The 25,079-nt window shown below is 42.2% G+C and overlaps 1 protein-coding gene across 1 annotated transcript in view; it reads left to right on the top strand.

Moving 5' to 3' along the window:
- RFFL (ring finger and FYVE like domain containing E3 ubiquitin protein ligase) overlaps window positions 1-24,681 on the top strand; it is a 28,097-nt gene extending 3,416 nt beyond the window's left edge. Inside the window, exons 2-7 of the mRNA XM_026861720.1 lie at window positions 12,905-13,095; window positions 18,160-18,564; window positions 20,487-20,570; window positions 20,933-21,140; window positions 22,372-22,395; window positions 22,941-24,681. Coding sequence (XP_026717521.1) covers window positions 12,905-13,095; window positions 18,160-18,564; window positions 20,487-20,570; window positions 20,933-21,140; window positions 22,372-22,395; window positions 22,941-23,122 — 1,094 coding nt within the window. The 3' untranslated portion in view covers window positions 23,123-24,681. The remainder of the gene's footprint in view (window positions 1-12,904; window positions 13,096-18,159; window positions 18,565-20,486; window positions 20,571-20,932; window positions 21,141-22,371; window positions 22,396-22,940) is intronic.
- The last annotated feature ends 398 nt before the right edge of the window (window positions 24,682-25,079 follow it).

The following is a 25,079-nucleotide window of genomic DNA, read 5'->3' as shown; positions in this document are numbered from 1 at the left end:
GACGTTATTCTTGTCTCAAGTACCAAGAATGTCTCTCTGTTTTGTTTTGGGGTGTTGGTTTTTTGGTTTTTTTTTTGACAAGGACACATTTGTCAGTGAAGGTTGTTTTTTTTTTTTTAAGTTAAAATGCCCCATTAAGTAAAAACAACCTTTTTCAGCAACATTTTATTCTGCATGTTACTGTAATTTTCACTATGAACCGGTAAGAGTTAAACAAACAAACCCCAGCAAAAAAAAGACTAAAAAAACTAATGGGACTTGAATTGTCTTTTGCACTTGCCTGAAACAAAGTTGGCCTTAAAATCATCTTGTCTTGTCCTTTATGTGTGTTCTACTGTTAAATTGTTAGGATGTTCTGTAAAAGTGCAAGGAGGTTGTTCACTGTAAGCATTTCTTCACAAAGTGCTTTACTTCTGTGATAGTTTTCTGAAAGTATTTAATTCTATTATGAATACAGTATGCATACATATATATGCATACAGTGCTGCTTTGAAGAAATGAAATACCAACTTGATTCCAGTCCCTGATGAGGTATTTACCTGTATTTTGGAAAACTGAGGCACAGAGAATTGAAGTGACCCAGATGCACAGAGCATCTGTAACAGAGCTAGAAACTGAAACCAAAAATCCTCAGCCCAAATTGTCACTTATTTAATTTATCCCATTACTAATCTGAAAGTAATTACTCAATGGAATTCGTTGACCTTCAGGTCTTTTTTAAAAATAGGAGTAAGTGGTACGTGATTTTGTCTGTGTGATCAAATTGGGGCAGTTTCTGCTGACCTCTTGAACTGAGAAAAGTCGAACTCAAAATGGAAGAAAGTTCGTGTTGATGTTATCAGGTTATTGGTGGAAAAGATTTTGTGCTGCAGGGAGCTTCTTAGTAGCAGAAGCCATGTCCACTTGTGCCAAAATGTCAGATAAGTTATTATTTGTTTTGGATCTGGGAGCAGAAGTGAAGATGTTTTATTTAAAATATAAGTGTTCTTTGTTGACAAAGGGCTGTGTGAAAGTACAAGACAGCTCAGTATCTGTTCCCAACTTCCATGATAGTTGGTATGTTTTTTTTCTTAATGCTCCAATGCCAGGATTTAGTCTAATATGAAAATCTTGTCTGTCATTTTACAAAGCAAACAAACCCAGAATGGATAAAAATGCTTCTCCCAGTTACAGAGGAGCAAAATGAAAATGTGATAATGCCTTTGTACTGCAAAGGTTGAGGAAAAAAAAACCACCAAAAACAAAAACCAGCAAACCCAAGGCAAACTTAAAAACCCCAAAATGAAATAGATTTATTGGTATATAAAACCCAATGATTTCTGGAGCACTGACTCATGATGTCTGAATGCTTGGGCTTGCCAAAAGCTGTGAACTGAAATGTGACCCTCGTCTGCTTGTCGGCTTGGGCCATATATGGGAAATTTCCTCTTGGTGACAAAGGTGGGGAATCCACAAGGTGCAGGTCCTTAAAGGCTGATTGAAGCTTGCACCGTTTGAACCTTGTATTCTCTCAGTCTTTTAAAAAAAAATATATTTTATACAGGTAGGATCCAACAATGATTTCACGTTCAGCAATCCTGACTCTTCTTTGATGAACAGAAAGTGCAGCAGTTTTCGGTGAGCTGTGCCTTCAAACAACGCCCTGTCCTGCCTATTTTGGCAGTTCACACAGGTGCTTAAAATGATGCAGAATTTTAGTGTTCTGCCCGAATATATGTATGGAGATGTGACAATAAAGGAAATTTACTTTTTTTGGGGGGGTGGGGGGGTTGTCATGGCTTAGTTGCAAGAGACAAACCTTTACTTGTTTGAACTGACAATGTAGGTAAGCTCCTGTGAGCTCTTGGAGCATCTCCTGGGGATGTTACACTTCAACTCGGTAACCAAAAACATGGGACGAGGTGGCTGTTGGGTTTGTTCATGTTTCAGTTTGAATAAAGCCCAGATTTCAGTCTGCATTGCTTTGGGGTTACTAGTCCTTAATGTTCTGCAGAGATTGAGGCTGGAAGAAGAGATGCATGACAGTTGAAAAGGGGCAGTGGTAAAGGAGCCAGTTTAGAATCTTTCAGCCCTACAGATAAGTGCTGTATAGATGGTTGGAAATGACTTTTTCACAGCATCTGTCCCGTGAGTGTTCCAGGTATTTCATGCTAGTCCCACTGACAGGCACTGAGCGGTAAGGCTTGAACTCTCCCTCAGTTTCAAGCTCTTATCCAGGGCTGTGTGTAAACAATTTTGTATTTCAAACCCTTCAGTGCTAAATGGAGATTGGCACAAAACCGACAGTTAATATTTATGGAAATGCTTTAAGAGTGCAACTTCAAAGTCTCTCTTAAACTTTTACCTGTACTAACTTATTTCAGATAAGGGTGGGGTATTTTTGCTTGTCCACGGATGAGGTGACTAAGCCATAAACAAACTCACTTTTTTTATTCCGGTATCTTTTGTTGTCTCAGTCATAAACCTAGTGTTCAGGCCTGTTGCTTTTCAGTGCTGCATTCAGTATCCTGGCCCGTTCTTTAACTGCTGACCAGCTCATAAGTATTTCTGCAGTCTGGGAGAACAGAGTTTTCCACACTCTTTTCAGATATGATGTACGTGCTGGTCTGTGTACATGTCCACTGAAGAAGATGGTATGCAGTTGCATTTTACTCTATTTCAGTACCTAGTTTGGATTTGAATTCAGATTAATTTGGAATAGGCATAGCTACAAAATGAGTCTGCAGTGTTTGTACTTGTTATGATGTGCCTCAATTATATACGTTGAGATCTTTTTCAGTCAAGCCAAATAAAAATTATCTTTTTTTAGGCTACAGTTAAGTAGGTTAGAGGTTGCCTACCAGTCTGCACAGATCTTTGTCGCTTGCAGTTTTACTGCACGTGCGCTTTTCCACATGTATGAATTCCATGGGGTTTAGGTTGATTTTCTACTAACAGCTCCTGAAATAAGGGGGACAAAAGAGTAGGCTTTGTGGGTGAGGAATGTTGAGGCTATCTTTTGATTGGGGGGGGCAGGGAAAGATGTAGAAGTTTACCGTTTAAAAATAAACCCAAAACTTGGCATGAAAAGTTAATTTATGGGATTTCTGATTGGTCTTGTAGTTTATCAGCAAACACTCTTGATTCCATGTTTCTGAGAGACAGCGATAGCATGGAGTCCTTAGAGCATTAGTGCCAACTGCAATCCCAATTTTCAGACAAACTTAATATAATTCTGGCGGATATTGCACCACCTCCAACCCAAGCTCAGCTGTTGGATACGTAATGCTGCCAGGCGTACGATTGTACTTATAACTGTCTCTGTGTTGGGAACACCTTCTTTAGAGTACTTCACCTCTCCAAATCCTTGTACACCAGGTGGGGTAGGGGGTTTCTGTGCACATCGCTGCACTTTGTGGTGAGGTGCCTCCTGTTTTCTGTCTCCCTACCCTGCTTCTGTAGACTGGGGGTAAGGGTTTTTATAAGTTTGAGGAGCTGTGTCTGGGATAATGCTTCTCTTTCTTCTCTGTTCATCTGCCCCATATGCTTGTGCTTCATTCCAAAGATGAACTGTTGATGAATATGTAATTTATCCAGTTGGAGAGAAACCTCCTGTCACGATGAAACAAGATGTGCAGCTGTCATTGTAGGCCTCTCGGGCCAAGGATTTCGACGGAAATAGCTTGATCTCTTTTTATCTGAAGTGGGAACTCTAGTGATATGATGAAAATACACACTGACATCCTTTCTCCACCCCTTTTTTTCTCCAGCTCCCTGCCTTCCCCCATTTAGAAGAGTATTATTAAAGCCATCCAACAGTGGTCACCTTCTTCCATGGTGAAAGCTGAGGCAATTCAGAGCTGTTCCCCTGAGGGATCGTTTCGAAACCTCCCCCAACATTGGATCGGGACACCCTGATGTCCCTGGTTAAATTGTGGAACTGCTTCTGCTTGTTTGTAATATCTGAATGCTGAAGTCATTTAGTGCATAGCAGTCTCTTGCAGCACAGCAGAAACTTAGTTTGAGCAGTTTCCTGTTCTTGGTGATGTAAAATTTGCAAAGAGAGTGAGGTATTTGTTGTGTTATAAGAAGGAAGGCTCCATGAAAAGCTTTGGAGACCATTTCTGACCTTCAGGTGGGCACAGATCCAGCTGACCTCCCCCAGCTCTTGCCACGTGTCTGTCAGGGAAGAGTGGTCTAGGTGGGTTTTGAGATGAAGTCTGCAGTGTATGGAATGATGACTTCCTTGAATAGAACTGGTTAAGGAAGCTACACAGTTATGCAAATTTTCAGGTTCTCGTTTAGCAATTTATTGCTTTGTATTGCAATTACAATTTTAGCAGCTACCCACTGCTTGAAAAAAACAGCTGGCTGAAACTAAATCCAAGGAAGACTTGTGATGATGTGAATGAACAGAGGAAAAAATTCAGAGTGCAAGCCAGCACTGAACTTTTTTCGTGTAATGAAAAGGACTGATTGAAGTGGTACGTGATAGCAATGAGCAGTCCGGGAATCCTAGACTGAAGTTTTGACAGAGAGTTTCCGCTTTCGCTGCCATTTTTGAGGGGGGGACAAAGGGTAGACACACATGGACACACATGTGCACCCACGCAGGATGCGAGGAGACTGGGAATGGTAATGAAACTCTGCAATCTTACTTCTGCAATCTTACTTCTCCAGAGTTTTCTTTCTTTCTGACTTGGTTCGTGCTACGTATTACAGCTGACTTAATTTTGTCCTGCTGATGAATACCATACTGCTGTGAAAGAGTGCGCCAGATTTTTTTTTTAATGGCTTTTCGGCACAGTAGCAGAGTGGAAGGGAGATAGTCTATCTGAGGTCACAGCACATTACTTGGGAAAAGATATGGGACTAAGGAATTAAGAGACTGGGTAAGATAATTTTCTAAAACTAGTCACATGATTTCATTAATCACGTTGTTTTGGTTTGTGTTAACTTGCTGGAAGAGTCTCACTGACTTCCAAAGGAAAAAGGCTGTTGTTGAATTTCCATCTTGGCAGATGTCTCGAGACCTAATTACAGTTAATAGCAAGAAGAACTTTTTATCTAAATATTTTTCAATATATAAAGTGCAATTTTGGGTCAAAATAAACAGTTTACATTGAAACAATATACACCCCAGGTATCCAATGCCTTTTAAAACAAAACAGGATTCCAAGCTTCTCATGTTAAAATTGGGAAAAATAATTTGGTTTTTCTTGTGTTGCAGAGGAGAGAGAAAGTGGGTGAGTGTTGAGTTTTTGCAATTCAGGTGCAAGGCTGGGAGTCAAGTGAGAGGGTGTGTTTCTGCCTTCAGAATTAGCCTCCTGTGCAGTGCTCTAGAAATCACACAGCTTTCTAAAACCATTTTCTCAATTTTAAAATGAAAATTGATGCTTTAGTTTTGAAGAGGTGCTTGACGCTTCGACTCTTTGTGCTTGTAACGGTACTGGTGGGATTTGCTGATGGGCAAAGGCGCTTTCACCGAGGAGCTGTCTGTAAATCTTCTAACAAACAGAACGTCAGCATGTGTTGTGAGAGTGAGTTTGCAAATTACTTGCAAGAGATCATGCTGATAAACACTGATCAAGCTGAAATTATTCTTAGAATAGCCACTGTACTTTTTTTCATGTATTTGAGAATCCACATTCTTAATTTTCCTCTCATTTAAGCAAATTATCTATGGGTTTACCTTGCAGATTTACTCCAGTGTAAACCAGGTTCTAGCAGTATAAAAGGATCTTTGTCTGCATGATGGTTTCCTCTGTACCACATAACTAGGAAGTTACTTTTGGTACTTCTCTTGGAATCAGCAATAATTTAGGGCAGTAGCATTTCAGTGAAGTTGTGTGTGGCTGTCTCTGTGCTGAGCTGCTGTGGCCCCGTTCCAGCTTTTCCCTGCACTGCTTTGCACCCTGCCCCAACGGGCTACGCTGTTTACTTTCTGCTCTGTGGTAAATGGATGTCACTTCCTTGATTAAAATGCTGGTGTGCAGCCAAATTCTCTTCCTTTGGGCTCACACACTTGGTGAAGCAGCGCACCTAGTAAGCGCACCCGCCGTTGCATCCAGCGGTGTGCCACGCTCTTCATCTGGCTCCTGCCTGGATGCCTTGGGACGTGCTTCATCTTCTGCCTTCTGAGACGCCTGGTGCCCACACGTAGAGGCTTTTGAAGGCATCTCTGGGGTGGAGCAGCTGTGTCACGCTGTATTAAAGAGGGTCTGAAGATGGATTACCAGAAGGCACACGCTGAGCCGGGTACTGTCCGCATCCGGTGGGGAAGGTCTAGACAGTGTATGGGCATGGGGTGCCAGTATCAGCCTGCTCTGTCCATCGAAAGCAGCCAGCAGCTGTGCTTATGCACACACTGTGGAAGTGGAACTGCTGGCACTGATGTGCCCAATGGTGTAGGTGCTCCTGGACACACGGAAGCCTGATTAAGACACCACAGGAACTAACCTGGACACCTGGTTCTGACTAAGCTGGGTGCAGGCTGACGTGAATCCTGTCCTCTGCCTTCGTAGCTGGCCCCTTTCCCACCTGAAAAATTTTAGACAGACATCAAAATTGCTGATCAGACTGGTGAGCAATCCGATATTTGAGATATTTGTCTTTGTAAAGATTATTGGTGTTACATACTTAGATGATTGGAGATGTGAAAAGTCTACAGACATTCTGAAGGAACAGACCAAAATGGAAAAATGTCTCCTCCCTCCAAAACAAAATTTCCGTCTTCCCCTGAAGACTTATGTTTCTAGCTATGATACTGTGCTAATATTTATTTACTTATTTTTTTCAAGATGTGCATGCTGTCACCTTGGGCACACGATAGACACATTTTTTTCTATCCCTAGGTAGTAATCTGATGTGTTCAATCCCATTGCTGTATATAGCAAATTAGATTTATGTTTTCTGTAGTAGATAGCCAGGGCTAGTCCCTGCTCTTCTTTTTCTTGTGCTCTGTATGGGTTAAGATGCCACCTCTGCAAATGTCTTGCTCAGACTGGCAACCTGCCTCCTTCCCTTGTGCCTCCTGCGAGTGGCTAATTTGCTGACACTTCCACCTGTGCCAACATATGGTTGCTCCCATTTATCATAATTCAGGTCTGTGTGCCAGTGACACGGCTGATAAAAATAATACTTCATGCATAAATGTCACATGAGCGGATTATTCAATAGCTCTGTTACCACGTAAATACTTATTTTTGACCAAGCAAGCTGTGAATTCAGTTTTGAAATGGTAAGTTATTAATGAAATAAGTTTAGCAAAGCATTTCTTATCAATGCAGGTTTACTTAAAGAAAAAAAAAGTAAACTGTAACAATGAGCCACTGTATGATGCTATTAATGAGGAACCAAGATGCTTAACTCATTAAATACTTAAATCATTGCAAAACAGTATTCATTAAAGTGGGATCTGATGAATTTTGCAGGGGATACAGCATGGAATAATAGTGCAAAAATAATGATTTAAAATGTACTTTAGCACGACATCAATATTTTAAAGCCGCACTGCCCTGTTCTGGCTTTCTGAATAGATTTTGGTGATCTCCAGGCTACTAGAAATGGCAGAAACTACCGCGAATTGTGTTTTGTCTTTTGAAATTACTGTGTTTTGTAAATAGCATTAATCCCAGCCTTGGTGTGTTGCCTTGAAAGTTGTTTTACCAATGAACGTGTTTTTTGCTGTTGTGGAGGCCGCACAATGGTTGGATATGCACTGTTGTGTAGCACCTGTCCTTGAAGCACATAGACCTTACTGGATTCTGCAGTTTGGCAGGTCCCTGGTATGTAGCAAAGTCTGAGGAGACTGAGACACTCTGCATTAATCTCATGGAAACTGCTGAGAAACAGAAGACGGTTTAGGATTGTAGGAGGAGGTTCTGAAGGTGGTAAGGAGGTAGTCAAGGAGGATAAATGAGCCTCTCGATAAATGAGATGGAAAGAGGAGCTTGATGGTTCAGGGAGCTAACAGAAAAGCAGCTCATTGTGTTGAGGAGAGTCTTCCTCTAACTTAGGAGATGCAAGGGCAGTTGATAGAACTAATGAGCAAACACTGTTGTAGGAAAGCATGCCCTAGCAAAGCTGCTGTTTGTCTTGCATCTCCCTCCCTTTTTGGAACTCACCTCCGTTTTCAGTAGCCTTGAGGGTCATCAGCCCTGGTGTTCCAGTGGCTGAAGGCCTCTGAGGAGGAGGAGGACTACTTGTTGCAGCTTCTTCTCATGTGGGAGCAAAATCAGCTGCCTGTGGGAGCTCAGTTCCTTTTGATCCCTTAACTCAAGCGTCTTGTTGGTGCTACTGCATTCCAGCCCCCAAAGTCGTGAGCAGTCATGAGAAGAAGCCAGACACAGTCATTGAGAGCTTTTATTATACACAGCCAAAAGCTCAGTGATTCTGAGAGATGTTCCTTTTGCTGGTTCTAGTCCCTTATTGTTTACACTCTTAAGAAAATAAAGGGAAATTTTATATTCAAATGCAAACCACAGTTTTCCTATACAGCCAAAGCCCACCCTTTAATGGAAATGCACAAAGCATGTGTAATAAATCCTGTATGTAGACAGTGATCTCTGATACTCCAGGCAGCAAGGTTATAACATCAATATTGCACATATAGTGAGAACCTGAGTTCAAACACTTCGTTTTTAATGAAGATGGAAAGTATAAAAATCCAGGCTTGCATTATGAATGCTGTCTTCAACAGTGTATGGGAAGAAAACTTTGCCATCACTGGTAGTTCCGCTGGAATTAAATTATGCTTGCAAATTTATACAAAACTCATGGTGATGTATAGAACATGTTGATAAACAGGTGGTGAAATGAATTTCACTCCCCTATTTAAAATTGGTGAAGAGAGTCACGGCATTCACAGCTTCATACTGGGGAAAAAAAAAAAAGGCAGTCCAGCAGAGCATGTAGTGCCAGCACTGCTTTGCTGACAGACCATGGCAAGCAACTCCCTACCTCATCCAGTATTTACTGGATTTCTTCTGGCTTTTCCTTAAAGAGACTCAAGAAAGAAGATAAAACAATCCCCCTTCCCCAAAACAAGCCCAGCGTGATCATTGCCATGTGGGTGAATGTGTTTGCAGGTCCAGGATAGACTGTTTGATCTTGCGTCTCCACCCTTGGTGAAGCTCCTTCTCCCTTTGCTCCCGCAGATGCTCCAGGCACAACATGCAGTTATGATTTAGGGCAGGTACTTTTTAGCTGCCAGAAGTCTTCTGTTGAGTGCCTGCCATACAGTCATGGCAGTAAGTCAGCATCTTTTATTCAATAAATTGCTTGAGAACTCCTGAGATCTATGGTGTCCTTAACTTTTCCAAACCAACATGTTAATACTAGTCAGGTTACTGACTAATTACCAAGACGTGTTTACCAAGCCCTGGAGCACAATGAAGAAGTAATGCTTTCCGCCGGTAAATTTTTTTGGCTGGGCTTTTATTTGTCACCTCAGTGTAACTGTGGAGTTCCTTACATGCAGAACAGCCCTTCATCTGCAAGGGATTGACAAGCTTTACACAGGGCTTGCTAGTTATGATGCTCAAACTCTGCCACATCTGTAACAACCACCCATTTGTCAAAACATTGCTCATGGAAATTATCATTTTCTGTATGGTGCTGACTACGTACCTCTGAATGGCTAACAAAATAATTAAGGAAATAATTAGACTGTCACAAACATTGTAGAGGTATCTAGGGAATTGCTATCCTGAAAATTCACTGTGTCATTTATGCTTGCTGCTGCCATTCCTCTCCCACTGGCAGTGCTTATTTTCTCAGGTCTAAAACTGATCCTGTACAGAACAAAGGAAAATCCCTCTTGAAGGAGCTGCTGAATCTTACCTGTGTTTCTTGTTGCTGTCTTAGTGCAGCTGTGGGCGGCTACAGAGACTTTTTAACATCTTAAGCCTCAGTCATATCTGCTTGGTCATACAGCTGACAGTTAGCAAAGCTTTGCCTAACGGGTGGCAGTATTTTAAGTTCCCATGTAGCATCCCCTGCGTGTTCCAGCTATCAACAGCATAATTCTTGCTTTTCAGCCGTTATGGTCTCCTGGGAGTTTGGAAATGGTAGCAGATACCCACAAAATTGATCAGGGTGACGTTGACTGCAATGCAGAGCGTGATGGCTGTGTATGGGCAGAGGTGGAAACATTTGTGAGCTCCTGTTCTTGCACTTGGAGCAGACTAAGCCGCAGCTGGAGCAGGCTGGGGCCTCGCCCAGGTGCTGTCCCCGACCTGGGCGCCGCGGGGTGAGACCATGGTTGCTGGCTGGTGGGTGTCTCTTGGTGTGCCTGGAGGAGAATCCTGCTTTGTGGAAGAGCTGTCTCTGGCACAAAAGCAGCGTGGGATGCCTGTTCACAGTGCAAAGAACGTGCTCAGCAGGAGCCCACCAGCCTCCTGAAATGCTGGCAGTGAAGTGAGAGCTGTCCGTTCCTGTGTGACTGCCAGCCGCCAGCATGGAGCAGTTTTCAGTGAAGCATCTTTGTCAGTGTAGAGGCTGGATGTGCACAAGCCCTAACTTAAACTTGCGCCTGTACCTAGAGATCCTTAAGCAATTAAAACCTGACGTACACTGGTACGGGCTGAAGTAGTGTGCCTGTGTGGTAGAGATGGCTGTCGTGTTTCCATGTGCTCCTTTCTCTTAAAGATAAGAGCTATCTTGGCAAAAATGTTGCAGATCAGAGGATAGTCCTGGTTACTAGCTGTTTATGGACATTTCCCTTCCATGCTTCTGTAGTTGTGCAGGATTAAGGTTCTTCTAAAACAACATCTGAGCCTTTTGTCAACCTTTTCGTTTTCCTGGCAATTACACAAAACTACTACTCCAGCTGAATGTTGAGGTCTGTCTTACTTTATCCTGGTTTGTGCACTCCCCTCTGTTTTCCTTCCCAATGTTTGACATGTTGCAATGTTCCAGAGTGAATTAGTAGGCTGTCGTTTTTTTTTTTTAGGAAAACAAAGTTTTTGGGTCAGGCAGTAGCGTTTGTGTATTCTGTTATCGTGGGTGGCCTCCAGTTTGCAGGGGTCCTTGAAACAGGAAGGGAACTGAACTATGGACGCAGTTTCCCACTGCTGTGGAGGTTGTGAATACTTGTTTGACTGTGCAGCTTTCATGTTGTTTAGATTTGCAATTCCTAGGAACAAATTAAACCTCCAAACAGCACAGTTTAAAATAAATTCATTATTTTTGCAATAGAAAGGATGTGTTAACTTCTGAGTGGGATTAATAGCTTGAAAATTAATGTGCAGAAAGAAGAAGAGTAGTTTCTTTTATGTATGATATCTAAAGTGTTTTGATTGCAGTGCAGAATTAATACAATGGATGATGTGTTATTTCTGTTCATGGAACACATCTCTCCATGTATTTATTGAGATCTAGTTGCCAGGCTAAGTGCAATTTACAGCATTGTGCCCATCAGTCACACTAAGAATTGTTTATCATGTCATGAATCTGTAGATTTTCACTTAAACATTAAAATCTGCTGAGCCTGCAGGGTTTGGTAAGCTCACCATTGTGGATTTTGAAAGGCATATGTCCACTGCAGCGACAGCAGTAACTTTGATGAGCCAAATTCAGTTAGATTTTTGAAAGGATTAGAGATGCCACTAAAGCTACAGACGCTGGAACAGCACCAAACAGCAAAAGCTTCCCAGTTCAAGTACAGCAACCCAGAAGACTTAACACATCTTAAAAAAGAAATTAAAAAATCAATAGAACAGTAGGTTCTATTTATCAAGGTTCTATATTATATCAAATAACCTTTAGGACTCATACCAGCCCCTTTCCCTTGGGAATCTGGAATTTTACAGTGATGAAAGAAATGAGTTGGCTGTATAGCTGAGAGATGTTTTTATTTCAAGAAGTTTATAAAATGTAGCAGTTTCTGAACGCTATCAGTGGATTTTTAAGACCTAAAAGAAACATAGTCCGGGAACTACAGTGTGAATGCAGAAATGCAGAGGAGGCAATTTGTAGTCTGTTTACCAGTAAGTGATGACACATGGTGTATGCTCTAGAAACTGAATGCCCAGATGAATTCAGATTTCTTTGTAAACTCCCAAAAGCAAGTTTACAGCAGTGTATTTCTGGAATACTGCTGCATGGGTGGTCTTGGAAGACTCCAAAACTATGCATTTTGCACTGGACTGTTAGGATTTTAGGTAAGAGTGTGTGTGTGTCTCCCTCTCTCATTATTTGACCTGAAAAAAAAACCCAAAACAACCCAACGCCCCAACAAGTGATTGTGTCTCAGATGCAATTGTCTTCCAGAGTAAGTTACCAGAAGCTGGTACTTGATCTTTCTTATGTTACTGACATTTATGTGCTCTGTGATGATTTAGCCTGGTAATGCAGCAGGTTCAGTGGAGAACTGTTAAATCAGTGGCTCCACTGTCCTTGTCTTTCATCTTTTTAGGTTTGTAGCTGTAAATCTGTAGAGAGATTTAGAATAAAATTGAAGAAAACCCATCTATGATCTTGCTGCTGATTTTATTTAAATAATGTGTGAGACATAATTTGAGCTTCTGTTTGTTTTTCCCAATGCACAAAACCCAAAGTCAGTATTATTGTATTAGGGCTTACATGGAATACAGACAGCCTGTTACAGCAAACTTGATCATAGAGTCTCATACAGCCAACTGGAACATAAATTTTATCTTCTCTTCACTGTAGTATCTTAACTCTAAGAAATTCCAGTAATAACTATCCTGAACTTTATTTTTCCTTTCTCATCAAACATGTACCATGCTGGACTGGACGTGTGATTTTGGTAAAAAAAAAAAAAAGATGAAAGATGAAAACTTACAGTGTCAAAAATGAATGGATGGTGGGAAATATAAATATGCATTTTATGCTTTGTTCTCACTTTAGCAGCCAGATTGTTTCCCATGTCATTTCTAATGTGTATCTTTTCCACTTTCAGTTACTATGTGGGCAAGCTGTTGTAATTGGTTTTGTCTGGATGGCTCACCTGAAGAGATGCAGCCACAGCCACAGCAGGGAGCCAGAGCCCAAGCCTATTCCAACCCCGGGTACAGCTCCTACCCGTCTCCCACTGCTTCTGAACAGAGCTGCAAGGCGTGTGGGGTGCACTTCGAGAACTCCTCTAGGAAGGTGAGTTGCAAACATCTTCTCTGGCAGTATGCCATCAGGCTTCCATTTCGTTGCAGAGAGCCACTTGGAAGAGAAACGGGTGCACAGGAGAGGCCTCTGATTTGAGGACATACCATATGGGAAACGACAGCTTGCCTTTGCTTCTGAGTCTTTAGTTATTCTTTTGCAATTAGGAGACAGAGCTAAAGATGACTAGAAATGTGGTAGTTAACCTTCAGTAGACTTGGCTTTCCCAGGCACTGAAAGGAGAAAGCCAAAGTGCTTATAATCATTTAAAGGGGCATTAACTTAAGCATGAGTTTTTTAATTTGTTAAAAACATTCCCTTTAAAAAAAAAAAAAATTGTGACGAAATTTAGTAATCTGTTTGTGCTTTCAGTAAAGGAAGATCTGTGTATCTCTTTTCCAAACTATTGCTGCTCAAACTAAAAAGCCATGGCTAAAAAGCCAAATCCATTCTATCTTGTTTGTAAACTTTGTTTGTGAGCGTATAGATGCCAAAATAATTGTTGCCACGAGACTTTTTTAAATTAGACAGCAAGCCCTGTCTGGGAGATTATTTGAGCATGGTGGTTCCTATAATGCTGCTTGAAAAGTGATTAGTGAGGAAAGTTGTTCAGAGTCCAAACTCTGTGGCTTAAGAAGTGGCTTATATATAGCATGTTACTGAACTCAATAATGTGAGAACTTAAAAACTACAGTGAATTTTGGCCACAGCTGTTTTAGATTAGATGGGGATATTAATAAATCAGTCTTTCTTGCACCTTTTTATTCATGTATGTGGCACATATCTGAGAAAACACTAAGTCTTGGCAGCACTGTTGCTTTCTACTCACAGAACAACAGGGATGTTTATGCATTTTTGCACTGAGAAGTGTTATTACTCCAGAAATCACTACGAATTTAAGTTTTGGTAATATATTTTGGGATTGGGTGTGTATGTTAACATAATTTGAGTATGTAAGTATGCTTGGACTTTTTCTGACAATGGGCAGATTCAGAGTCAGGTGGGAACGGTGCAGTCCCTGCACGTGACTCCACATAGTGTTGTCATTAACATCGTCCTCATTAATGTGATGTGTCTTCATGAACACTTGTGGAAGGAATTCTTCCGAATCCAGTGCTTACTCTTCTGCATAGTAGCAGATAGTGGATGGAGAGGATTCTGCTCTTGAAATGAAAACAATTCATGCAGATTGTAGAGTAGCAGTGCTAGAGCCATGGTCTCATTTGTCCTGGTACCTTCTAAAACATACGTTCTACTACAAGCTGTCTTTAAAGTAGTCTCTTGTGCAAGTCATCAGTACTGTTCCAGATACATGAAAACGTGCTGACCAGTTTGGGCTGGGTAAAGCTCTGGTGTGCAAATCAGGTTGTGTAGAGGATCTGCTGAAGCAGTTTAAGACATTTCTGCCCCCAGCAGACTTCCCTGTTTTCCTCCTGGAGCTGGTGCTCAGTGTAACTGGGGCAGCAGAGTACAGTGTGTGCTTGTCTCAGCTCCTCCCATTCAGTGCAGATTATTCATGAAAATGAGTTTGAGGTTTATATTCTATATTGTGAAGGGGGCTCCTAAGCCTTCCTTCCACTTTCCTTCTGCCACCACGGCTACTAAGCAGCAATCTCTGGTGCTGGAGTGAGCTCGATGGCTACAAGTGGCAAGGCTTAAACAGCTATAGGAAGGGCTGCTAGAGCTCATCCATCAGGCCTTGGTCTCCAGGAGAGAGCTGAATATGTAACTTATAAAACACAGACATGTTTGTAAGCCATGTTAATTCTTTAACTCTGTTGATATGGACCAAGAAGCATACGAAATCTCACTTTCCTGCAATGAGAGCATGGAAAACTCTGCATTCTCTCCCAGGAGAGGCAGTACCTTTGAACTCTAGTGTCCAGTTAATGTTTATACTGAAATACAATGGAAAAAAATTAATTCCTTCCATGTGGGTGACCGTAAGGATAATCTAGATTGCTTTGGAAAAAAAAAAATCAACCCCAACAAACAAACAAACCAATCAACCCCAAAGCAGAATGATGGTGTCTTAAGTACTTGATCTTTTATCATAATCATATTTTAACATTCATATAACATGGCAACCAGTGAAAGGATTGGGGTAGGGGGCATTTAAATGGAGCATGTTCTTATAACGTGCTTTTAAGTAACCGTTGAAGCATCTTTAAAGGATATAAAATTTAATCATGGTAGGAAAAAATCTGAGGTTTTTTGTATTTTCCTTCTCTTAGATGACTCTTTGATCTTGGTTTTCTGCAGCAAAATGATTCCACAAATTTTTTTTAAATTTAAAGCAAGCATTCTTCATTTCCCTCTGTGCTCATAGAAGGATATGGCGGGCTTTCTTGGTGGGTATGTCAGATTGTTATTGCTTCCTCCCCTGTTTTCTGATTTCAGTGCCTTAAATTGGCTGACATTTTCAGGAAGATGCTTTTCTTTGCATACTTACACTCAATCTTGCCAGGAGCTTTTTCTGTAAGATTAAAAAAAAAACCAAACAACCCAACCCTGAATAACAGTGGCCGTAGTGAAAGCTTGAATGTTGGCATTTCTTCATTTTATCCTGCACAGAGAGAAGAGCCAAGTGTATCAGAACCCCATCCTGGTATCTCTGGGAGACTGGCTGTTAGAGCAAACAACCAGGAGCAGCCTCCATTCTGGACAGTCTTCTGATTTAAAGTGTTCTGTTTGACCGTCCTGTGATTATGCTACCAGTTAGCAAGCATCATTCAGAAGCGGTCTGACCTTTTAATAACAGGTTTTATTTACAACAGCACTTGAAATTAATTGTTCTGAAGAGACCAGTGTCTTCAATCATTGCCCTTTCACTCAGAGTTCAACAAAAAAAGCTGGCTAATACTGAGATGTGGCAAATGGCTTCTGTGCATGTTAAATACTTGATGCTCAGATACAGGTTGGGGAATCTTTTTTTTCTCCGAAGATGAGTCTTAGTGGTGATTTGATAAGTTGGAGACATGCCTGGTTTTATTTTCACTTCTCAAATGTATCATTTGATAATTAAGGCGGGCTTGTGTTATTACTGTTAATCGCTTGCAAAAAACCTGTTGGATAATGCAGCCCTTGTGCTCACTTATGTGATACCTAAACATGTCAGTACTCCAGGAGGTGTTTCCTGGCTGGAAGGTCCTTGGCTGTACAGTGGTTGCTTTTGGAGCTGGTTTGGCAGTCTGCAGAGCACATGGGAGGCTTCTCCCTGCCAGAGTAAAGCAGGGTGGGTTGTTTTCTGGATTTTTTTTTTTTTTCCCTCTCAGTTCTTGTGATTGCTCCCCTGTCAGCGATGGGTGATAGAGGGAAAGTGTCAACAGGGTTGCTTTCCATCTCTCTGCCTTTGTGGAGTGTTTGTTCCCCTGCTTTAGACACATGCACCACCAGTAGTTCCTATCTCTGCCTTGAAAATTTCCCAAGGAACTGGATTGCTCCTTCAGTTGTAGGGTCAAAAAACCTAATGTTTTTTATAATGACCAAGTTAAGGAAAACTTCTCAAAACTGGATGGAATGTGGAAATTGCCCTTCCCGTCTTGCTTTGTGATTGATGAAAGTCACTTTTACTTGGCAGGTCCTCAAAGGGCAATTTTAAGATGAGGTTTCAAGTTTGTGTGACCAGAGATTCTCTCTGTGGTAGAAATTTTCGTGTCTTAAAATGCTTAGGCAGGAAATTGGGATTCTTTCCACTAACTGTCATTTAAAGTCTATTACAGAGTCTAAATGAGAAGTCTGTCGGGTATAATTGTGAGGGAGTGTGTGGGACAAGGGAGCTGCCAGGCTGTAAAGGGGATCAGAAGGAGCTTATGTAAGCAAGTAGTGTATTCACACCTTTTAAAACGTGAGAAACATCCGCTTTCTTTGAACTGTGAAGTTAAAAATGTTCTTTAATCACTAGAAGCAATTCATTAAACAATTTTTTTTGTCTCTGAGTTGGTTGCTTCTCCAGCTCTGCACGTGTATTTTTCCTTGCATAGCTCTGAAGGGTCAGGATGTCAGGATTTCATAAAGATACTTGTCTTCTCTGAGGCTGCAAATTAGCATTTTTAACCAGCACTGAAAACAGTTCTTTCTTCCTTTGGGACCTTTTAAAAGGCATGTAGCGTGGCTGTTCTGCTGCTGTTCCTATTGGAAAATGTAGAATTTGACTTTCCGAAGTGTCGAAACAGTCAAGTTTCTGCAGAAGTCAACGTGGACTGTGAGTGTTTGGAACTTCTGAAAATCAAGCCCTGAGTGATGAGAGCAGAACAGTATAAAATATAAACATTAAACAGCAGAATTTAATTTATAAAGTTTTTAAACATTTGGGGCCTAATATTTCCAGAACTTCAGCACTTTCTGTCTAGCACCTAAATGGCACACAGTGTGCGTATTATTTTCAAAATAAGCCGGCTTTTTCTTTTGCATAAATAAATGTTGAATTCTTTGATGTCTGTCAGACACTCTAAGACTTTCTGTTTCCTTTTCCTCTTACGGTGAAAAAAAGATTCATTTAGTGATTACAGCAAATTGGAGAAAGAAAAGGGGGTAGTGGGAGGTCACTCATAGCAAGTATTAAATCTGCAAACTAGAGAAATGTTTTTAAGTAGTTCCCTCCAACGTTAGAGCTTCCTTAATGCATGGAGCAGTATTTCATTGTTTCATAAAGCAGAGTGCAACTACCTGTAGTTTATTTGAACATCTGCTGCCCCATCGCTATCTTCTGATTCCATCTGTGGTTTAAACTGGATGAACAGGTCTGGAATAAGCTGCAGAAAACTCCTGTCACTTGAAGGAACTGTCTGAGAATATAGTGTTCCATTCTGGGTAAATGGAGTGAAGATAGTGCTTGTCTAAGAACTGTGAGGAATGGGATCAATCCTTTTCATCATCTCGAACATAAGTAACATACTTGGCACTTTGTCATGGACTAGAAAGTTTTGATTATGCTTTAACAGAGGCTACTACTTACTTTGGCTTGCAGATGGTAGGGGAGTGCTGCCCGCGGTCGTTGTGCACCTCAGTCGCAGGTCACGGTGGCTCGGATTGATTCTGTTCCCTTCTCTTTACCAGCACATCTGTTTGGACTGTAAGAAGAATTTTTGTACGTCCTGCTCAAACCAGCCTGAAGGTGGTCCTCTTCTCTGCCATCTCTGCCTGCGTTTCCGAGCCACAGCTTTTCAGCGGGAAGAGTTGATAAAGATGAAGGTGAAGGATCTGCGAGACTATTTGGCACTCCGTGAGATTTCCACAGAGTTGTGTCGTGAAAAGGAGGACCTGGTATTTCTGATTCTTGGCCAGCAGCCTGTAATTACCCAGGAAGAGCAGATAAGAACAAATCCATTTCATACTAGTGCCTCTGGACAGCAAGACTTTGTGATTCTCCCACCAACCAGCATAGCATCTTCTACCTCACGTGATGTGTCTCCGGTGTCTGCAGATCCCATCTCAAGTTCACTAGCTCAGGAACATCAACAGGTACAGTCTCTAGCCAGGAGCATCTTTTGCAAACTCATTTCTCTCTATTTTTGGATTAACTGCTAAGATATCGCATGAGGTTTTCCAAGTAGATGATGTGCCAAAAATGTTTTACGTTAAATATCCCTGCCTAAAAAGCAAAGAGGGCTTCTGTTTAGAACACATGACAGAATACTTCAGTTGCATTTTATACATGCTCTTCTCAGGTTTGTTTTTAATTTTGAAGTGAGGCCATCACACTTTCCTACAGAATAATTAGGAAAGTAAGATGAGTTATTTTACACTGCCTTGCTGTGTAAAACTGTGACTTGCTATCAGCAACTTTGATGTGCTATTCCCTTTCTAAACTTGTGTAATTTAATTGGGTGGGCAGTGTGGAATATATTGAAAGTTCACTCTGAGAACAGCGTGACTGTTTGGAGATGTGTTTGCTCTGGTCCACACCTGCCCTTGCCACTAGATGCTCCTGTGACTGGTTCCTCTGGTACTGATGCCTGGTTGATGCACAGGTCTATCCTGTGTGTTGATGACGACAACTTTCTGACAATTGTAGGTAGGTGTTAGATGAAATGGTTATTACTGTTACTTAATTCCTGTGCAAGACAGCAAGCACCATTTAAAGCAATTTTGGAACTGAAAGTGATGAGAAAGATGACTCTGAGGTGGGTGAGGTTTTTGGTGTCATCTGTCTGCGCCCAGACCAACAGAAGACAAAACCTGTGTCTGTTGTTAAACCTTCAGTTCATGGTGAACCTGCAGTCTTGATGAACCTTGTCAGGGGCATTTGAGCTTAATTATTTTTTATTGACTTTGCTTTGTTTGTCTTTCTGCTATCTGGTACGGGGTGTTTACTCAATGTTTGACATCTGCTCCTAGTCCTGTTATGAAGTTAATAGGTGTATTTAGTTCCCTGTGGACAGAGCTGTGAAAGCGTACATACCTTCTGCTTCCTCAGCAAATGCAGCTACATATAAAAGAAGAGTTTTTTTCTGGGAGGACATTTTTTCCAAATCATTAAAAGGCCTTTTCATTTTCTGTTTTTCTGGATATTGCCATTCCAGTTTTTACCAGCAAATTCAGCTTTGTTGTCTTCCCTTACTGCCCCATGATACATGTCAGCTTCTTGTCTCTGCCTGCATGATGACATCCTGCTACAGTTCATGCCCTTTCATCATTATTGTTACTCTTTTGCTTTGTAAATATTAACAAGGCGCCACTTAGATAAGTAGGATGGTAACATTACAGTCTCCTTTGTCATGAGGGAAAACAGAGGGGGATGAGAGCTGCTGAGGGCAAGTCAGCTAGAATTACGCTGCAGTTCCTTTCATTTTATTAAGTGCTCAATGCAACTGCCCCTTCTCATTCTCCAGCTTTGTTGCTGCTGGTCCTTCAGTTGGTATCTCCTGTTTGTCCAGTCCAGAACCCACCTGAGGTGTTTCTGAATGGTTAATTTGAAGATGACCTGTAGACTTTGAGCTGTGTTACAGAGGAGTCATCCAGAGCCTTGCACCAAGAGCTGATGTGCATCCGAGCTGCGATACCCCACCACGTCACACTGCAACACTTCAGTGAAGGATTGTGTATACATACACGTGTATACCTGAATAAATTTGGTCTCCTGATGCAGCCTCACAGGAACATCATGTGGGATCTTCTTGTGCAAATACTCTATTGGGGTTTAATTAAAGTGGGGCTTTAAAGGGTCAGATGCTGCACTTCAGTGTCAAAAACTTTCACTTGGTTAAAGTTTGGTTTTATAAGTGCTGCACAGAAAACACCTCTGCAAGTGTGCCTTGCTTTTGCCTTTGCTGCATTTCATCCTTCCAGTGGACAGGGCTTGTTGTTACGCTGAATGATCGAGCCTATTTCCCTTTGGACACACACAGATGTGCTGTTGGTGAAAGCTTTATTTCCTCTTCCAGGCAAATGGTTACGTGCCTCCGAGCCAAGTCGGTATGACAGGACTTGAGAATGCAGCAGAAGCACCAACAGAGGAGGAGACGCAGGTTTGTGTGTCCTGGCATCAGATGACAAGGGATACCAGGTTTTCTAGGCTGTATTTGCTACGACAGAATCATTACTGCAGAGATGGGTGGCTAAACGGTAATTCAGACTGACCACCGGCAGACCCAATCAAACCCTTTCTTTGGCATCATCTTGTCCTCCACACATAGAAAGAACTGGTGTCACTTGGACACTATAAGAATAGAAATTATTTATTTCCATCTTAGGACTTGTGTTTCTGATAGATGGAGGAATTCACAGAATAACCAATTACTTACATCCAAACATGAATTCCTGCTGTAACATGTTGAAAGTTGGTTTAAATTGTGAGGACAAGAATCATTCCATCTTTGTTCCCTTTCAGTCTACTGACTCAGAAGATAACCTGGTGCAGGGGAGGAAGGCTTCTCTTTCTGATCTGACAAGCATCGGAGACATCAATGCGCTCTCTGTGCGACAGCTGAAGGAAATTCTTGCTCGCAACTTTGTCAACTACAAAGGCTGCTGTGAAAAGTGGGAGCTGCTAGAAAGGGTGACTCGTCTTTATAAAGAGAAAGACCTTCAACATCTAGGTAGGAAACTTAGCAAACATGTGCTTGTGTTTCAAGTTTTTCCCTTTTATGGACAGTTGCAGAAGGAAATAGAACTTACATTTCTGGTTTGTGCAAGTGAGGAGAAAGGAAGGGATTGTTATGAACATTAAAGTAGCTAAACTGTTCAGCACTTGTACTTAAGAGGAGACCATTATGGTGGCTCTGGAGAGTGACCTCCCTGCAGTAGCAACAAATGAGAACCGTGTGCCCTTCACCTTGGGACTCTATAGCTGTGGCTGCTGGCACTGGGCACTGTCACACACATACCAGCTGATGTGTGACTGTAGAGGGATGACTGTAAGTGCTGGGGTAGTCTTACCTCTTGACTTATGGTAACTGGAAGAGCGAGCAGGAAAATGCCCCCAAAAAGCATCTGGGCAGTTCAGAGTGGGCATGTGCTCAGTGACAGTGGCTCCCACCACTGAACAGTTGTGGTTTTCTGGGGTTTGCCCCTGTCCTATTGATCACAAGAGCGTTCAGCTGTGCACTGCCTGCTCTTGCTGGGCCTGCACAGTTGACTGATAAAGGATAGTGGTGTGATAGAGATGCACAGAGAATGTATCTGGCCTGTCTTTCCGGTGCCAGTTCACAACTCTCAGTGATTAAAGACATAAATTATTTACAAGAGAAACATATTTTAACACTTTGATTTCATAGACAGGTTTGTTTCCCAGTGTTGTCCAGAGTAGTGTTGTTTTCTTAAACAGATTTCTCTAGGCTTTGTCCTCTATGAATAATAAAAGATTGATAACAACAGCTTTGGTTTGAAATTCTTTTGTGCTTTTGACAGAATTTATCCTGTTCTTACTCGCTGTTGCCCGTGTGTGTCTCAGCTGTGTCCAACAATATTGGTGATTGTGTGACACCAAGGAAATTGGCTCAAGGGGCTACTGGAAGTGTAGTGCTAGGAAGCCAAACATGGCATAAATTCTAAGGCTGTCTTAAAAATTGAGACATCACTTAGTTGCTTATCTTTGTGAAACGTTAGGTATTGTGTAAGCTCAGTAAAAAAGAAAGTTTCTTGCCAGTTGAACAACCTACCCTGATCAGAGATTCGGCTTGAACCCCTGCATAGGGGTCAGCAAAGAGCAGTTTTGGTTTAGTAATCTCCCTTCAAGGCTTTCAGCTCCTTCCTAATAATACTGCTTGAGTGAATTTTTCTCCAGATTATCTTATTCTCACCAAATAACTTTTTCTTCTTATGTTGCAGTTGCTGACACTGATGATCAAAGTGGTAAGTAACATTACTGGTAAATCACAGAATCGTTTAGGTTAGAAAAGACCCTCAAGATCAGAGTCCAACCATAAACCCAACACTGCCAAGGCCACTAAACTGTGCACCTACACTCCAGGGGTGGTGACTCCACCACTTCCCTGAGCAGCCTGTTCCAAAGCTTCACAACCCTTCCAGTGAAGAATTTTTCCCTAGTGTCCAATCTATCGAAACCCCCTGGTGCAACTGGAGGTTGTTTCCTCCTGTCCTATCACTTGTTACTTGGGAAAAAGAGACCCATGTTGCTTCATTTGCCTCATTGCCAAGGATAGCTGTCGTATCTGTTTTCATCACACAGAATTTACTATATAAAAGCTAAAACTTTCTGCTCGTTTCCAGTTGATGGAGCAGATATATCCACATTAGTGGATGTGAAAGGGGAAATTTTTTTTTTTTCAGATCATGCAAAAGTACGTTAGGGAAGCCCTTTGATAAAGTCAACTCCCAGATTGCACAAAACTGCCTTACCTTTGTCTCATTCAGCCCGTGGTCTCTCTTTTACTCAGGTGGTGCTGGGCTCCCTGGCACGGAGGACAACCTCTGCAAAATCTGCATGGACGCACCCATTGACTGTGTCCTGCTCGAGTGCGGCCACATGGTCACGTGCACCAAGTGTGGGAAGCGGATGAGCGAGTGCCCGATATGCAGGCAGTACGTCATCAGGGCTGTCCACGTCTTTAAGTCCTAAGGGTGTTTAAGGAAGACTGGTGATGCCTTAAAGCCTCTTCTGCTGTTAGAGAAACGGTCAAAGTTGCTACAGATAGGTAGGTGAGAGATTAGCCTGGAGACCCCATCGGAAGCTGGAAGTGAGGGAAGGATGAAGCCTGGGGAAAGTCACTCCTGCTCAAGCCCCACCTGGCTGTGCTCTTCCCGCTCTCGTGCTTTACACCACAGTGCCTGGACTCCTTGGAGCTCGTTGCCAGCAGCAGACACTGCAATCGTTAACAACCTGCGTTCTAGAATAACTTGATCCGCTGGTGTTGGGACAGAGGGATGCTTGGCTTTCCATCACAAACATCAGGTTCAGAGGCTTCATATTTTCCCCTGAATTAGTATGCAGAAGTGGACTAGGGTCTCAAAAAGTGACATTTGTTTTACTGCTTAGGCTATACACCCAGCAACAACTTTATTTTCAAAGATTAAAATTTTACTGTGCTTGTTAATTTTCTAGTTTGTTTTTTTTCAAATTTAATGTTAAATTCTTATGCTTGCAGGACAGGCAGACGGCCTCCAACATAAGCATAATTCTAGCCTAGTGCAATTGTGGAAAAATGTATAATTTTATTTGAAGATGGACTTTGTCTTATTGAAAAATGTAAGGGGAGGGAGACTGTGAAACATGCAGCCTTACCTTGTGTGGTGGTGGTTTTCTGTTTACATGCCAGTGAGGAGGAGATTCCTTGTTTGACTGTTGTTGATTCCTTTGACTTTACAGGCTTCCTTACAGTATATGCCAGCAATGGTTTTAAAACTGAACTGACCTCACTTGGCTAAGGAGCTATGAAATCTAAGGATTGACTCTTTTAAAGGGTTTAGTGAGGAAAACAGCTAAACAGTAAGGATTCCATTGCTACACAATCGTATTTAAGTACAAATGACTTTCTTTTTAGAGGGAAGATAGGAAAAACCCCAAATTTTAGCTGATGAGTGATCATCACTGCAGATGCTCCTGTTTTCTCATCAGCTTCCCCCTATCCTCCCCTTTGCTCAATTTTACAGTCCTGTTACATTCAGGCTCCTTTTTTGTACTTTCTGCTTGTGAGGGGGGTAGGAGATTCTGTAGTCTCCTATGTGACAACAGCAAGCCCTTATAGCTATCCCCACCAACAGCGTGTTCATTTGGAAGCCTTGCTAGAGAAAATTGTAACTGGCATATTTTTCCCTCAGCAGCCTGTGAGCATTCAGTCTGTCTGGCTGGTAACACAGCTAAGTTTCAGAAGCTTGATGCCTTAAGTTTTCAGCCACTGTGGATGAACACACATTTCAAGTAATTTCTGAAGTTCATTACCTTCTGCTGCAGATTTTTTCCTGTCTAGTATTCTGCTTTAAGGTGGGAGTGTGTTCAAACTGAATTGCTGCTTGGCTGTCAGCAGAGGAACAGAATTTTAAAAAGTGTCCACTTACAGCTTCTGGGGTAGTGGAAGGGCAGTGACAGAAAGGGTTTGGGGTGGAAGGGCCCTTAAAGATCATCCAATTCCCATCCCCCTGCCCCAGGCAGGGCCACCTTCCCCCAGCCCAGGTTGCCCCAAGCCCTTGAACCCTTCCGGGGAGGGGGCAGCCACAGCTTCTCTGGGCAACCTGTGCCAGGGCCTCACCACCTGCACAGGGAAGAATTTCTTCCTTAGATCTAAACTGAATCTCCCCTCTTTCAGCTTAAAACTGTTACCCCTTGTCCCATCCCTACACCCCTGATCAAATCCCTCCCCCCTTTCCTGCAGCCCCTTTCAGCCCTGGGAAGCTGCTCTAAGGTCTCCCCGGAGCCTTCTCTTCTCCAGCTGAACCCCCCAACTCTCAGCCTGTCCTCACAGGGGGGTGCTCCAGCCCCCTGAGCATCTTCATGGCCTCCTCTGGCCCCACTTGAGCAGGTCCATATCCCAGAGCAGAGGGGGAGAATCCCCTCCCTCGCCCTGCTGGCCCCACTGCTC

This window comes from Athene cunicularia, assembly GCF_003259725.1.
Source record: "Athene cunicularia isolate RWA chromosome 19 unlocalized genomic scaffold, athCun1 chr19_part1, whole genome shotgun sequence".
In the NCBI taxonomy this organism is placed as follows: Eukaryota; Metazoa; Chordata; class Aves; order Strigiformes; family Strigidae; genus Athene; species Athene cunicularia.
Note: the sequence above shows the minus strand (reverse complement) of the source record. Positions and strands in the feature narration are given on the sequence as shown.